Below are 16,917 nucleotides of genomic sequence, written 5' to 3'. Positions count from 1 at the left end.
ATGTCAAAAAACCACGTTAAAGGTAGCCACATCTTGGCAAAATATCTGTTTGCTGTTTGAACTTCATATAGTGAAATACATTTGTCAGATGACAACAATATTAATTTGTAAAGTTCATTACACAATGCCAAAACCAAGTTGTACACATTTCATAAGAAAATGTGGGAATTTATTCCGTCATTGATGTTATAGTGCTCCGAAATGTCTCCGAAAAACGAGTCAGAAGTGCCACAATACTTTCTCTTTTCCTTTCTTAAATTAAGCGTAGGCAGATAAACTATTCCATTCAGATGCTAAACACTCATGATGGCAAACAGGTTATGTTACAACTCATAGTGACAAGGTCCCTTATGTTACTCATAATTTCCTTGGGTGAACAAAGACAAATATTGGGGAATAAAGTCTGACCATATAAAGCACAGAGGCCATATCTGATATAAATTTCGAAAACAAAAATCAAATTGCACACTTTATATCAATTTAAAATACACAGGGTCAATGTATAAATTAATTGTTTTGGAAATTAACAAACACAATTAAGTTACATAATAGGTTTCACATTTTTATCTTTGGGGATTTTTTGCGCTAAAATTTCAACAACAAAAACCGTCAAGCATGTAAGGTTTCATGGGGATTTCTTGTGGTAAAATGTCAATGGAAAATAACACCGAACAGCCATGGTTTCTAAATTTTACCCATGGAATTTCTTGTGGCAAAATTTTAACAACAATAACTTTCCTATTTTAGGAAAATCTCGCATACTTCCTAATGTTAAGTGACGACTCAACATGTAATATTTACGCAAACTGCTTTCAAAGAGACGAAATGATGAGTAACTATGACACTGTCACAATAATAAAATGTTTTTCTCCAAAGCCTACGTCTACGTTGCTATGGTAATGGCGCATTTCGTTGTTGATATTCATCTACTAATAGAAATATCATTTCTGTAGAGAAGGAGAAGCAGCAATTTTCTCCATTCTGAGCAAACGTTAAAGGAAGCAGCGTGTGTTTTGAACTGTTTTGATGTTAACACTTGAAATGAAAATAGGGTTTACATTTCTGCAAGAGTTACATAATATACGTTTGAGACTGATATTGTCTTTACGTAGGAAATGCGTTTTGGTTAATTTGTTGCCATAGTTACGTTTGGGTTTTTGTTTCCACGGCATCGACGTATGTCGTAAGAAGAGATATATAACCTAATGCATAGGTATACAAGTTGGCCCTGCATCATTGCAAAAAACAACCAATCAAGGTTTCCTTAATTGGATACAATCATTTCGTAACCCAGTACCTCTGCCATCTGAATTACTGTACAAAGGAACATCACATTGATATAATATATATCGTATACCTTATTTGAATACAAGCAGTAAACACCCAAGTAAAGCGATTCCACTGTGCGTTAGATTCATTTGTACGATTTATATCAAGTGTAAAATAACCTTGTTTCATTTCCCATTTATACTTAATACAAGCCTACCATGTGTCCCTTCTACTGCAGTGCATATCTGTGTATATGTCACCCTCCAAAGGAAAGTGATACTCACACACCAAGGGGCGAGAACGTTTTTTCTGCTAGCATGTTATGGAGCTCGAGGCTGGCTACTTTCTACAAACTACTCTGAGTTGTTCATTATATGTGATTACAGCGCCACCTTTGTAAACTATCATCAATATAGCAAGCATATAAATTACTAATCTCAATTTAATCTCAGTCCATTTAACAAACTGGATACAATATTATCGTGATGCAATTGCGATGCAATATTCAGCTTCGTGGCCGTCTTGAATGTGGTTTCTGATCTGACAAATTTTAAAGAATTTGTCTTGGAGTTTTGGATATTTTTTCTATTTTACCCTTAACGCACACACGTGAAATAATATTGTACACTCTGACATAATTTCTCTCTGTAAACTTTCACCAATCTCATATAATTATAGTTTAAGGTGCATGCTAGACAGATTCTTAGACTCAACTATTTGCATCAGTGCTATTTTTTTCTAATATTACCTATAGGAATCATAACATCTCAATGAAAAAAACAGCTATTTGTAAATGTGAGAGCTGAAAAAATGTGCATCATAAATAGTTCTTCTTTTTGAATGTATCCACAGGTCCCATATGAGGCCCTTTCAACGACGACATTCAGCAAACGCTAAACGCTTAACTAGACACATTCGCTTCATGTTGATTTTTTTAGCAAATCAGTTGGGATTTAACATCATTACAAAATAACTCGGTTCATGATACTTTGATGCCGGTCAACAGTTAAAACTATCTAGACATCAATAATATCGAGAAAGATATTGCGAGTGCAATAGCTGTAAAAAAAGATAATTGCGACAAAATGTTTAGTATGACGAGCAAGCTTGCAAGGCACAGGCCGATAATCGTAAGGCGTGGGTGGTGAGCAAGTATACAATACGAATTCACCATCGACAGTATGTAATAAGTCCTGCTTCATGGGCCATGTCTCGTGGCGTTGCTGTACCTTGTTGAGCATCCGGTTGATTTACCCTCAAGAGGGGCTTTAAAGAGCCTCTCAACACACCGTTTCTAAAAAGCCAAATCTAATGATGTAGCGCGAGTCATCATGACAACGTGATGGACATCGTAAAGTATATAAAAGCACTTTCGAGAGGAGAAAGAAAGTTACCCTTTCATGTCTTGCTATGATAGTGTCATATATAGATTATCTCCTCGGCAGAAAGCATCACCTGCTCCGTCCTTATTGTGTTCACCATGATATTCAAGTTTTAAGACGCGCTGTCCATATCTTGATTCGTTCAATGGTACTTGCATCTGAAAATAACAATAACAATAACAATAACAATACAACAATTAAGGATGAAATAACTTTATTTATGCATGACAATCCCAGGGAAGTATTGTGAGGTAGAATTCAACCTCATTACACTCAAACCTGTAACTATGACATGTTTTCCTCCATGACCACATATAATTGATGTTAGGCCAAATCCATGAAATCACCAAAGTAATCGCTTTACACTCGCATCCTTCTTATAAGGTTTGACCCCCCTCCCCCATGAAAGTAGAGGCTGTGGTTTGACGAAAACGTCACTTCTCTATCATGCATGGTCGGCTTTGTATCAAGTTCAGAAAATAGCCCTGTGTATTTTGCCGTCAGCTCGGGATCATTATTTTCGAAGGAAGGCGTATTAATATGTCAACATTTTGGTTCCAAGATTGTAAGTGTACAACACAAACTTCATCACCATGTACCTGATAACCATTCCATTGGTTATGAAAAGCGCCATAAAACCAAAATCACAAATGTAGAACAAAACGTATGGAAAACAGTCCTGTCGTGTATTGTATCAAGTTGAACCTGAAGTGTCTCTGTTGTGTAACATTTTTGTTTTTACTAGTATTTCATGTTGTGTATTTGTAACTGTGTTTTTAAAACTTTTACTTTCATGGTTTACCGTTGTTCTGGGAGTTCTTATTATATTTTACTACAACTACACTTTCTTCCATCAATTGTCACCCCCCCCCCCAGACTTCTTAATCTTGTAACTCATTTTCTTTCATCATTAATGGTTCACCGGTTTGAATTCAAAATAAACCATTATTATTATAGATATATAAATACTATTTAATTATCATTACCATTATTAAACAAAATCGATTTTTGTAGTGGCGTTTGATATATATATATATATATATATATATATATATATATATATATATATATATATATATATATGTATGTATATATATATATATATATATATATATATTTATAATTGTCATACTGTACTCAACATAGAACGAGTAATGTGACATTTACTTTTACTTTAGTCAAATTCAGCAAATAGGAGAAATTGTTTTCAGCCGATTTCTTCAGCAATTTGTTGAAATGAGATCGAGTATACGTACCAGTTTATCTTTATGATATACATATAACCTTAAGCAGTTAAACGACTTCTTCGTTTCTTATGTCATTTGTTCAAATAATTGTAAATCGTTATGTATCAAATTGTACTGACATTACTACATTTCATAGTGAACCAACCATTTCACGTCAGACATTGCTCTCCGTTAATTATCTGTGTAATATATCTCATATTACATTACTTTCTTTGCGCACGTGCAATACATTCTGGTGACAGATGATGACACGTCAACGAATATAAGTTAAACAGAAGTATCTTGTACTCCATTTGATGTCCCTTCTTTGCTTGACATACTACACTAAAACATACCGAGGGAAGAAACTGCAAAGCTAGAAATGCTGACTTTCTAGATTTGGCAAAACGGATGAAAAACATAACGCCAGTGCCATTTGCAGCACAACTATAAAGTTTGTGATAACTAGAAAAAAAGGTTTATCACACATGCCAATCCATATCATTGTTGTTACGCATGCAATATGCACCATCATTTTAGTATTGCTATGTGCCATTTCTTAGCTCCTGGGCCACTTTGTTATATCTCTGAACAGTTATCTACTTAGCAATCCACTCTTGTTGTTATCTTTGCCATATAAACCACTATCTGGACATGGTATTGTTGCTAGGTGTATTCTTTTAAAAAATATTTATCAACATGCCTAACCAACTCTGATGTTATATTTGCAATGTACACAGCCATTTGGCTCTTGCTATCACCATCACGGCGTTGTTGCTAGGCAAACATGAGATCATTTCTAACATATATATCAACATGAGTACCTATCCCTTTTTTATCTTTGCAATACTCATTATTATTTGACTGTTGCTATGGGCGTGATCTTGTTGCCAGACATATTTGCGTACATTTAAGAACGATTATCCATTTGCCCATCCATAACTGCTGTTACCTTTGTAATATGCAACACCATTTGGCAGTTTGTATGGACTTGGTCTTGTTGCTAGGCAGATATGCATATTTTGTCTTGAACAATATTCTAATTACAGACTGAAAGCAACATCCCTACTAACCATGAACAAACCTTCCAAGTGGTTTTAGACTTTAAGTTTTTATTTATCCACAGATAGACAGTTGTTTTGGACTTTAAGTCATTTACACAAACACACAGAGGATACAGTAATTTACCTTGGAGGTAGAAGATACAATGTACCTCTATACCCAGGGGTCTATTCACATTGCATGGTTGCTAGCGAACAGTATAGTAATCAGTCAAACAGGCAGAGCTCTCACTCGTTATATTCAGATGTCTGAGTGATTTTATATGTCACAATATGAATAGCCATTAGCTTTTTCTTTTTTCCCCTTGAATTATCCTCTCTCACATCAAAGACCCTCTACCAACAAGTTCCACCATCGCCCGTGCGCGCGAACGCGCACGCACACACACACATACACACACACCCATTCGCACATACACACAGAAACTTTGTGACGCCTAAAAATAAAGAAAGACTGAACTACGTCAGTGTTTGTTTGTTTGTTTGTTTGTTTGTTTGTTTGTTTGTTTGTTTGTGTTTGTTTGTTTGTTTGTTTGTTTGTGCATGTATGTATGTATGTATGTATGTATGTATGTATGTATGTATGTATGTATGTATGTAATAGTCATAAGTGACATTGGCCAATAAGGTCAAGTTTGACATCAAACTGTTATTGACAATAAACTTTTATCTTCAAGGTTAGTCTCGTTTGATCTACTCTATTCATGCTGGTGGCCGTCACGAAGCATAACGTGAAATGAGATGATAATGGAAGTACTGTAGTGACGCGGCAGGTACAGATATAGCATTACCTGCATCCATCAGACCACATACCGGGTTATAGCCTAATACATCTCTTACGTGTGTAGGCAATTACTCAACGGGTTGTCTTAGTCAATTGTCATTTTGGAGAACCCTACTATATATAACATTAAGAGCCCTTTTACAGCGGCTTAACGAAAAAGAGTAGATTACAAGTGGAATTGAATAATCATCAAATGCATTCGTCGAGATTGCACACAATTATCATCTCCTGAGAGATAGTGCTTTGTACAGGACACTACAATCATGTTTTTAAAATTGAGATAAAACACACATTAGTTCTGAGTGTTATTCTACAACAATACTTATCACGAAGGGTAAATATTTAATGTCTTGTTTTCTGCTGTCAGGATAATGTGCACTGGAACCATTGTGATTCGTCTTTCATATTTTTTTCATGATTATCCAAATAGAGTGTTACATTATATATAAGGACGTTTAGGATTACGTGAATACTCAGCACAATATGATATGTCGCATGAGTACGAATGTTGGGTACTACACTCTGGGTATTTGCACCAGTGCGTGAGGTGGTCCCTGCGTCCAAACTGTCACAAGCAGTGAAGCATGGCCAATGAAAATACAGCTCAAAACATCGCAAGCACGAGAGCTAATACCCCGAGTTTTCTCGCTAGTACTCATACGTCATAGCGTACTGTTATTGTTACATATGTTTAGCCATAACAAATAATTCACAAAATATTATGAATATGCGTTCGCGTGATATTGTATTAATGTGGACCGCGCACTCATTTGCATACCGGTATGCAAATAATGTTTTCACCATTGTGTTGATATGGAAATACCAAAAATCGGAGTGCGTACAGGGTGAACGTAACCGATGATATCAACCAACCAACCAACCAACCAACCAACCAATCATTATCAGTAGACACAGTTAGATTATTGCTGAACACGACACGACATATGATACTATGAAAGTCCTTCCGAATTATCTCTTTCCAGGTTGAAAATAGATAAAGAAGTTTAACTGTTACTGTCTTACCATTCAAGCGACACGACACGACACGACAGACCTTATTATATCCGATTTTATTGATCTCTACGGTCGACGTTATTCTGTTGATGTTAAAGGACAGTCATTACCGCTATCCTTGAAAAGAAACTGAGAAGAGATTTTTTCTCATTTTTGATGTAAACACCTACATGTACGCGTCAAATGAATTTGATAATAGCAGCAACTAAATTAAAGCCGCACATTGCTATCCCTGGCTGCAATCATTCTAGTACATTGACCGTCATATTAGACGTGAAAAGCTTCGCTGCGTCTTCAATTTCCTGTTCAGTCAATGTAGCCTGGATACATTTCATAGCCTTCGGTAGCCAAAAAAAATAGCGCCAATGGCGTTGTAGCACAACTGTACAGGTTTTTTTAAAAATGTTTACCCACATGCTGATCAATGCTAGGTATAGGTGTTCATTTGAATGACTATCCAGTTGCCTATCCAACCCTGTTGTTATCTTTGCAATATACGCAATCATTTGGTTGTTGCTATGGGCGTGGTCATGTTGCTAGACATATTTGCATACACTTTTTGAAGGTCCGTTCACTTGTCTTTGAATCGCTGATGCTATCTTTGCAATATACGTGATCATTTGGCTGTTGCTATGGGCGTGGTCTTGTTGCTAGGCACATTTACATACATTTTTTGAATGTTTATTCATTTGTCTATTAATCTCTGTCGTTATCTTTGTGAAATACACGACCGTTTGGCTGTTACTATGGGCGTGGTCATGGTTGCTAGAGATATGTGCATACATTGTTTAAATGTTTACTCACTTGCCTACCAGAAGATGTTGTTATTTAACCAAAATATACTGCCATTTGGTTTAAGCTAAGGGTGTAGTCATGGTTGCTAGACCAACTGTGTCAAAATATTTTGAAGAATATCTGCAGAACAACACTAGAAACATCTTCGGCGAGTATCAATCTGCTATGACAGTGCTCTATACCGCAGTGGAAGAGCGCAATAGTTTTGGTGGTTCTGGAACTCTTCAGAGTATATATATATTAGTGATGTGGCCGTAGAGATGTCAACATTTTAATGATGTTTCTACATCATTGTATAAAGGTGGATTTTACAACAACAAACACGGTCGCAATTCAGCTAAATTTGACTCTATTAGGCCAAAAAACCCGACTTGTTTCTGGTCAGCGCGCGCATCACTTAAATACCCCTTGCGTCGGTCTTTTTTGGGTTTGTCCAGCCCATGCAGTTTGCAGATCCGTGGGGAAACAAAAAATAACCCTCTCTACTTCAGTGAAAACAACTGTACAGCCAATCATGAACAAGCAAATGACATCTACCCCCCCCCCCCACACACACACTTGCTCAAAAGTACTAAATAAAAAGAACAGTAACTATACTAAGTGACAGGTTTGTTGAGAATTAAAAAACAATTGCGTCATGGCACCGTTTTACACAAACAGTCCTGACAAGAAACGATTCTCTCGTCTTCTTTTTTTCTTCGGGGGGGGGGGGGGGCGCCTTACACAAAGTGTTGTGCACATGCCCTAAATAGGATCTGGACTCTATGCCAAATTTGACAGCCAAAAATTGGCTCAATTAAGACAGGTAAAAAGCTGGGATGGAAACACGGGTGGACGGAATGACAAATGGAAGGCGACGAATGATAAACACCGCTATAAAAATTGTTGGAACGCTTGTGAAAAGTAACTGTTATAGTTGAAGTGAAACGAAAATGAAATTAAATGGATTTAGGTTGTTCTTTCGAAGGTTGTTAATAGTAATCCCCATGTAGCAATTACTAAGATATGATCAATATGTGATAAAAAATAATCGTTAAAAGAGGGAAATGCAATACGGTATTCGATTTAGGAGCCCTAGAATATAGTGTATCTGCTAAATATATCTAGACTTTATTTGTTCCATTACTGCCTCTAATAGCGTTGCCGGTGTATTTTGTTGAATACATCATTATCTCTGTTGCTAGGATACGAGATCCTGTCTACCTAATGTCAGATCCCTAGTTAGATGTACTTTGCATTAAGGATATGCGATCCTACAATTTGTAAGCCTTTCAATTTAGGTTGTAAAGCTACATTGTAAGTATTGTAACGCAGTTTAGTATTAAGTCAAGATAATATGTGTATCTGCCTAACCGTACAACCACTCCGTACCTAATGTCTAATATATGCCTGCCTGCCTGTCTGTGTATCCATCATCCACCGACTTTCTACCGCGCTCTCACCTCTTATAGGCACACAAAATAGAGACCCATTAAATACAACAAAAGATCAGGGTGACACATTATCATCATCATCATCATCATCATCATCATCATCATCATCATCCACGCCACCACGACCAGCACCAGTAGCAGATGCAGCAGCAGCACCCTCGCCATCGATCCATTATAGAAACTTTAGAAAGGACTTACCTTAAAGATAGGTATCTGGTCCAGGCATTGCAGCTAGGGGCCACGCCATCTTCTTATCTCCTTTAGAATCTCTATCAAAAGTCTTGGTTGGTGTAGAGGACCGATAATGGCCATTTCCATTGGAACTGTCTATGATACCAATGTGATTTTTCTTTGCAAACCTTGATGTTGTTGTGATAGCATAGGTGTTGCTACGGTAACAGCGCATATTGGACATGCAAAACACCTCCCTACACCCTCTTCGAAAGTTTGCATTGTAGCAAGAGTAGATGATAGGATTCGACACACTGGACGCGAACGAGATCCATGTGACGGCGATGTAAATTGTTGGATTTACATATGTTGCTCGTGAGCATGCGTACCAAAGTTGTGTGATACAAAATGGCGCCCAAGACAAAAAATACACAACATTGACAAGGGACAACATTTTGATTGTTTTCACCTTCGTCCTGGGAACTGTATTCATCGTACGTTGGAAAGTCCGACCTCCGATGCCAACAGTCCATATGTATTTGAATATTTTTGAGTAAACAATAATGATAATCATGACAGGAATGACAAAAATGATGAGAAATATAAGTACAGTGTAAATGATCCCGCCTACGCTGCTTGGGATAAATGCATTACACAACACTACATTCGGGTTGTACTCGTATGTATTAGCACCGTAGAAGTAAAATGTCGGACTGGCAATGATCGCCGAGAACAACCAACTTCCGGCTATCATTTGCTTTGCTTTGCCTCTCGTCACCTTAAAGCTGAGTGGATAAATGATTGTATAAAACCTGTCAAACGAAATCGCAATCAAAACATACACGGTTGAACCTGGTGTCAGAAGCTGAAGATAACGAACCATTTTGCACAGAAAATCTCCAAATATCCATTCAGCTGATATCACCCTAGTGGCGATGAACGGCATGCACAGAAAGGCGACAAGGAGATCGGCCCAAGCAAGAGAGACAACGAAATAGTTTGTGGTACTCTGCATTCGTCTGCTACGGTAGACAACAACACAGACTAAAGTATTACCAATGATGCATCCTATCCACATTACGCTCAGTGTGACAATCTCCAAGATTACGTTCACTTTTGTTCGATTGGGGTCTGTCCATTCCTCCGTGCTTGTAGACGCATTGCTAGTTGTTAATTCGGTACTCAAGCCCATATCATTGTTGTTCGAAGCCATAGTGTTATAAGAGAGAGTATGGAAAAGAAAACGTTTCAGATGCACCCGCTCTGTCTTTCACAGATTTTAGAATCTGCTGTCGTCTCTCTCTGAAGAGAGTAAGAATTATCGATAGCATAAGGGGCACAGATCCGCATCTTCTTCTTCAAGTCTTCTATATATTTTCAAAACATCATCTTCTATAAAGCTGCATGCAGCATAGATCACCGAGTCACCCTAGGTTGTGTTCGTCGACCTCACGTTGTCATAGCTAGTAGCTGTAGGCAAAATACATTTCCTGTTAGAATGAAGTGCTTCAGATTTATGACAGGCTTTGATTTTTTTAACAGACGTCGTGGGAAGTACTAGTAGTCACGACAAACATCTGTTCATATCTTAAGAAAATATTAAGATTACTCATGGAGTTAGGAATTATAAACTAAAGTTACACTGGTGTTGGACAGAGTAATGAAATAATATAAATAATTAACTTTGACCAATTATGTGAATCATAAAAAATGATACGCTAAAACAATGATTTCTTTTTCCTTTTTATAGAGATCAATATAGCGACATGCCGGGTCAATATATAGTGTTGATATAGAGATATACAGTGTCGATATAGCAATATAGCGCGTCGATATAGCGATATCAGTACAGTCTCAATACAGCTATATACACTAACGATATAGCAATATGCAGTCTCCATATAGCAATACGCCCAACCGATATAGCAATATGCTGGGTCGATATAGGGATATACATTCTCGATATAGCAATAAGGTGGGTCACTGTAGCGATAGGCAGAGTCGATATTGAGATATGTAGTGTAGACATGGTGACATATGGTGTGTCGATATAGCCATATACTTGGTCTATATAGCGATGATAGGTAAAGCTGTAGGGAGAATTTTAGTGTAAGTATTCGTTAAATATTTTTTAAGCTTTAAAATGTATATGATTTTACATGTACATTAATTAGAGCATTGTATAATTAATAGAATATACAACTATTTTGCTATTTTAACGTTTAGGAAGAATGTGATATCTCACGATTTTACAGCACTATTATTAAAGTGGCCATATGGATGAGAATTTGGAATTTATTTTGGACTTTGGATTTATAGAACAATGTTATCATGGCTTCCTAATTGAAAAATCAATGTGAAACAACATATACCAAGTCTGTGTTTGTAATGCAATACATTGAAAAAAAAGTTAATATATTTGTAGAAGGTTTGTTATTGTACGTACAATACAATTCAATACAATGCAACACAATACAACACAATACTTTAATATTCCTCGCAGGAAATTTTAATGTCTGTCAGTAAAAACACTTAAAGCGAGTGCATAACATTCAAGACTTTTACAAACATATACAGACATACGCAGAATAAAAGAGCAACAAATAATTCGAAAAGCAAAAAAAAGATTGAACACAGCTAAAAAATATGAGCATGTAGGGTAACAGTTGGTTTTATTGTAATCAATGTGATGTCATCATGAACTGTAAAGATGACGTCAGAATAAATGAATATACAACAGTCACTTTTGTTTAGAAATATATTTGGTTTGTCCTGCAATGATAAAAGCCTGCTGTGATAAAATCCTTTCAAGAAAACTCTTTAACACTTTACAATATACAGTAAATATTTCTTTGTACTAGTTGAAATTATTACATACAGATCTTAATTAAAGAAAAAGATAATGAAATATTGACACATTATATTATCTTGTATAAACCTTATAAATAAATCAATACATACACAAAGCCTAATACTATGAGTGATATCTATTTTAGTGGGATATCATGACAACAATGTATTGATTAATTTCAAACATATCAACATTTCACGAATCTTCCTTTGTATCAGCCTGACATATTTCACAGTGTAATCACAGCAAGTTTTGTTATAGGACATACCTAATGAATACCTAAACAAAATCCATTGGTGTATATTCATTTGTTCTGACGTCAGTTGTATACAACGTGATGATATTAAGACCGACTGCAATAGAATGAGGTCTCGTGGCAACAAAAATATTACTAAGATTAATACTGATCTTTTGTTGCGACAAAATTAAGTACGATTCTTAACTACATTTTAGTTGTTTTGAAGGTAGCTTCCGTTCAAGAGATATGTAGCAATGTTAGATTTTTTTTTTCGATCCAGGTGATAAAAATTTAGTAATGTTAGTAAAACCGTTTGTCGATTCAGACAACTTTGGACTTCAGGCTAACTGACTTTTATCGTACTAAAACAATTGTTTTTCACTGCCGACCCTAAATTTTTTTTTACGTATTCGAGAAAAAATCAATTCAAATCGCGAAAATTGCCGCACGGAATAGTGGCTGCAAACACTGACATCAACTTAAAAACTTATAAAGACAATATAAAACTGTTATTCTACACTGTAATGGCTGTACATTTGATAGGAAGAAACCAATAACAAGAAACCAATAACACATAGTCCATTTGGAAAACAATATTTACCCTCAATGAACGAGCTGGACTAGATATTCACACATTAATATTTTCTTAATCAAAGAAAAAAATCTACTTCCTTCACCTATTCTAAAATTGAGCGTAATCAGAACCACACAATTATTTTAGGCACAACACATAATACAAATTGTAGCTATGATTGTAAGATCATTGTAAGAAAATAAAGCACGGGGGGGGGGGGAATTTTTTTGAGCCAGGTGATAGGCCGGTAGCAATATGGGTAAGATTGATGATTAGCCAAGCAATAAAATGTAGTAGTAATGTTAGTCAGATTTTTTGTCAGTTCAGACATACATCTTATAGGGAACACATTCAAGATAATTATATGGTTCAGATGATCGTCTGTTTGAGGCTCCGTGGCTTCTACCGTATTAATGAAAGCATACATAACGAGGAATACAGAACTCCTATTCTACAGATAAGACTAGTACGCTAGCTATTATCTACATCTCCTATGTACATTGTAAGTGACATTTCTAAATGTTAAGTGGACATGTGGTATCATTATCACTGAACATTGCTATGGCTATCTTCTTCCTAAGCACCAATATCCCCATGTTGAATATTACACAAAAATAACAAATGCTTTCAACACATCTTACAGTAATCTCCTGTTTCGTTGCTATCCAGTTATCTTTCCATTTCATTTACTTTATTTTTCATGAACACTTCACCATGCTTACATCACGTACAACTGAACTTTGGATTCAGTTGTGTTAACAATATACAATATCAATGCCTTATATATATATAGCCACTATTCCTACTTTGATTATTCCCGCCCTGCTTACCCAAGCATCGAGCACTCTATTCTACGAGTTTGATACTATTTACTATATATATATATATATATATATATATATATATATATATATATATATATATATATATATAAAGTAATGATAATGATGATCAGATATATATAACAATGATATAATATATGAACTCCTACGGCATTACTGAAGTTATTTGGACATTATGTATTGCAAGTGTCATTTAACATATGTATATATATATATATATATATATATATATATATATATATATATATATATATATATATATATATATATATATATATATATATATATATATATATACTATACTTGACTGTTTCAATACATAATATTCAAATAGCTTCAGTAATGCCGAAGGAGTTATTAGACCAAAGTTCAAAGTTCAATCGGGTAGGCGTTTCAATTTATCATAACCACGGGACATACTTATAGCTTTATGAACCTGCCATATAACGATGAATCAAACTTTGTTACCATGACTACCAAGATTATAAAAAGAGAGGGACTTTTGGGGTTTTTTGTTAATCGAGTAAATTATGTTGAGGTTAAAATAATAATAATAATAATAATCTTCATTCGTACAAATAAATTCGAAATTATTTTGAATGGTCGCCAATGCGCGAGACCATATAGTGCCCTAGTATTAAAGCAGGAGAATACCTGAAAAAAAACTGCGCTGTTCGATGGAGTCAGGGGTCAAACTTAGAGTTACCCTTTTTATAGTTGATTTTTTTCTTCACAAACCGAGTCGCCACCAGGCGGGTTCGAGCTATAGTGGCAGCATTATCAAACCTTACTATTAACAGTAAACAATACAGGCAGACGACAATACATTTAGCACAAGTTGCCTAGCAAGTCTCATATGTCACTTCCGCCTAAGTTGGGATCGATACTTAGAGTATGTCGATACTGATAGGTAAAAGTGAATGAGACCGATGTACTTTTTTCTTATTTAACATCTAAGTTTTTATCAAATAAAAAACATGATTTGAAAATGTATTCTTTCCCTTTAAACTGCAACTTACTTGATAAATGAGGGGTTTTAATCTTTTTTTATATCTAAATGTAGAGATACTGTATGAAACATTATCAATGTAAATGAACATATCGCCGTTCATTTAAAGCTCGCATTTATCTTAAAAATCATACTCGACTGTGACTGACATTTGATGCTGTTATAACGTATACATGGATACTTTATCTAGACATATCAAGTTACATTGTAAAAATGAACCAATATTGCGCCTGTCATAATTTGTATCTATTGTCCGTTCGAAATGTCGATTCACTAATCTGTACTTGAAAGTTTTCCAATGATAGCGTCCTTTCAAAGAGAAACTAACATTATGTATTTATATTAACACGATGCAATCCACGAATATACATTAATGACATATAGAGTAGTACATGAATTATGCCTTTATTACACTAGCAGTAAGGAAATTCTAAACCGATTAAAAAGTAAATCAAATGCAATTGATAACCCAAAGTGTCACCTTTTAATGATATTGGATTTCAAAGGCATGAAATCTATTATTTATACAATACAAGTCTTTGGCTGAGATGATTGTAAATGCTAAAAGCCTGTGGTGGTGATCATATTTTACAGGCCAGTGAGATGTGTGGAATCCATTTGAAAAACAAGTAAAGGTTACCTCTAGGACCATACTGCATGCAGTGTTGTGACGTACAAAGTGCTGCCATGTCATGAAATGGCATGTAATATAATGCCATGTAATGTATATGTCATGTCGTATCATGGAATGTCATGTAAAAATGATCAAGATGTGTAATATAATGCCGTGTTATGTATTGCCATGTAATGTATTGTCATGTAATGTAATGTTGTGTTATGTAAATATGATGTGTTATATAATGCCGTGTTATGTATTGCCAGGTAATGTATTGGCATGTATTATGTAATACCGTGTAATGTAATGTTTTGTAATGTAATGTAATGTAATGTAATGTAATGTTATGTCATGTCATGTCATGTAATATGATGTTGTGTTATCTAATGTTGTACAATGTAATGTGATGTCTTGTAATGTGATGTCAAATGTCAAATCAGCACCGTGAACAGTAATAGGTACTGAACTAAGACGAAATAAGTTTGTACTTTTAGGGGATATCATGACAATGCGCGTCATTGGCTTTTCATGTCATTGGCTCTTGGGCACTCGCAAAAGATACGCCAACGTACACATTAAAAAATTACTTTCAACACTTATTCTTAGATTAATCTTAGGCAGGTGCAATCTTGTATACCCTCATGTTTTATCCATTAAATCAGAAACTACTCGTGTCATAAGATTTTTGTCACGACTTTTTGACAAGACACCTTCTGTTCCTCGCATATTCGTCAGAACACATTGGGGAATTGTCATTTATAGCTTCCCTCTGTGGATAAATGGATGAATGGATGGATGGATGGATGGATGGATGGATGGATGGATGTATGAATGGTAGGTAGGCAGATAGATAGATAGATAGATAGATAGATAGATAGATAGATAGATAGATAGATAGATAGATAGATAGATAGATAGATAGATAGATAGATAGTTAGATAGATAGATAGATTGAAAAATTTAGTAAATGTGAAAAATAGCATGCAACGGGGACTTTTGTCTGCAGTTGTTTTGTTTAGTATATTCATATTAAAGTTATGAATAACGTGTTAAGAGAAGTAATTGAAAAATGAAATTGTGCAAAAACGGTCATAGAATGGATAACATAGATGTAAAAAGTGTTCTTTGTGTTGGTACATGAAAACATTTAAACTGTGTGAAAATGGGCCTTTATAAAATCATTGATGTTAGTAATAAAATATTACCTTTTAGGACAAAGCCTAGCGATCATCAATTATAAAGAACAAGTGTTGATATACAGTACGTGTAGTCTGCACACAGGAAATGTTCACCAGAGGAGTATAAACTTGTACATTTATGATGTTTAAAAGGCGACCATTTCTTTGGTAAGTGGAGGCGGTTGTTTTACATGCTAGATACCAACACTTTATCTGATGACAACACAGTAGGTCCTGGATTGTACTTGAGAACAATGTGTCATTTTGAATTTGGAGAGGTTGGTCGACAAATGAAGTAACAGCCAACCGAGGCGGGAACCTAACCGCATTAAGGAGCTATCTGACTATGTTGTTGACAGCAAAACTAAAAAAGCAGCATCTGACATTTTGGAGGCGAAATGTTGAAAACACTGTCACCTTTCAGTTAATCTTATCAGGGAGAATCGTATATGAATATTAATCCTCTCAGCCGTA

The 16,917-nt window shown here is 35.4% G+C and overlaps 1 protein-coding gene across 1 annotated transcript in view; it reads right to left on the bottom strand.

Annotated features, from left to right (window-relative positions):
* Positions 1-16,917, bottom strand: part of LOC144448299 (putative G-protein coupled receptor 19) — a 39,547-nt gene that overhangs the window by 297 nt on the left and 22,333 nt on the right. Inside the window, exons 2-3 of the mRNA XM_078138487.1 lie at positions 9,163-10,605; positions 1-2,809 (exon numbers count right to left, since the gene is read on the bottom strand). The exon at positions 1-2,809 is cut by the window's left edge and continues 297 nt beyond it. Of these exons, the coding sequence (XP_077994613.1) occupies positions 9,164-10,348 (1,185 nt within the window). The 5' untranslated portion in view covers positions 10,349-10,605 and the 3' untranslated portion in view covers positions 1-2,809; position 9,163. The remainder of the gene's footprint in view (positions 2,810-9,162; positions 10,606-16,917) is intronic.

This window comes from Glandiceps talaboti, chromosome 17 (genome assembly GCF_964340395.1).
Source record: "Glandiceps talaboti chromosome 17, keGlaTala1.1, whole genome shotgun sequence".
NCBI lineage: Eukaryota > Metazoa > Hemichordata > Enteropneusta > Spengelidae > Glandiceps > Glandiceps talaboti.
Note: the sequence above shows the minus strand (reverse complement) of the source record. Positions and strands in the feature narration are given on the sequence as shown.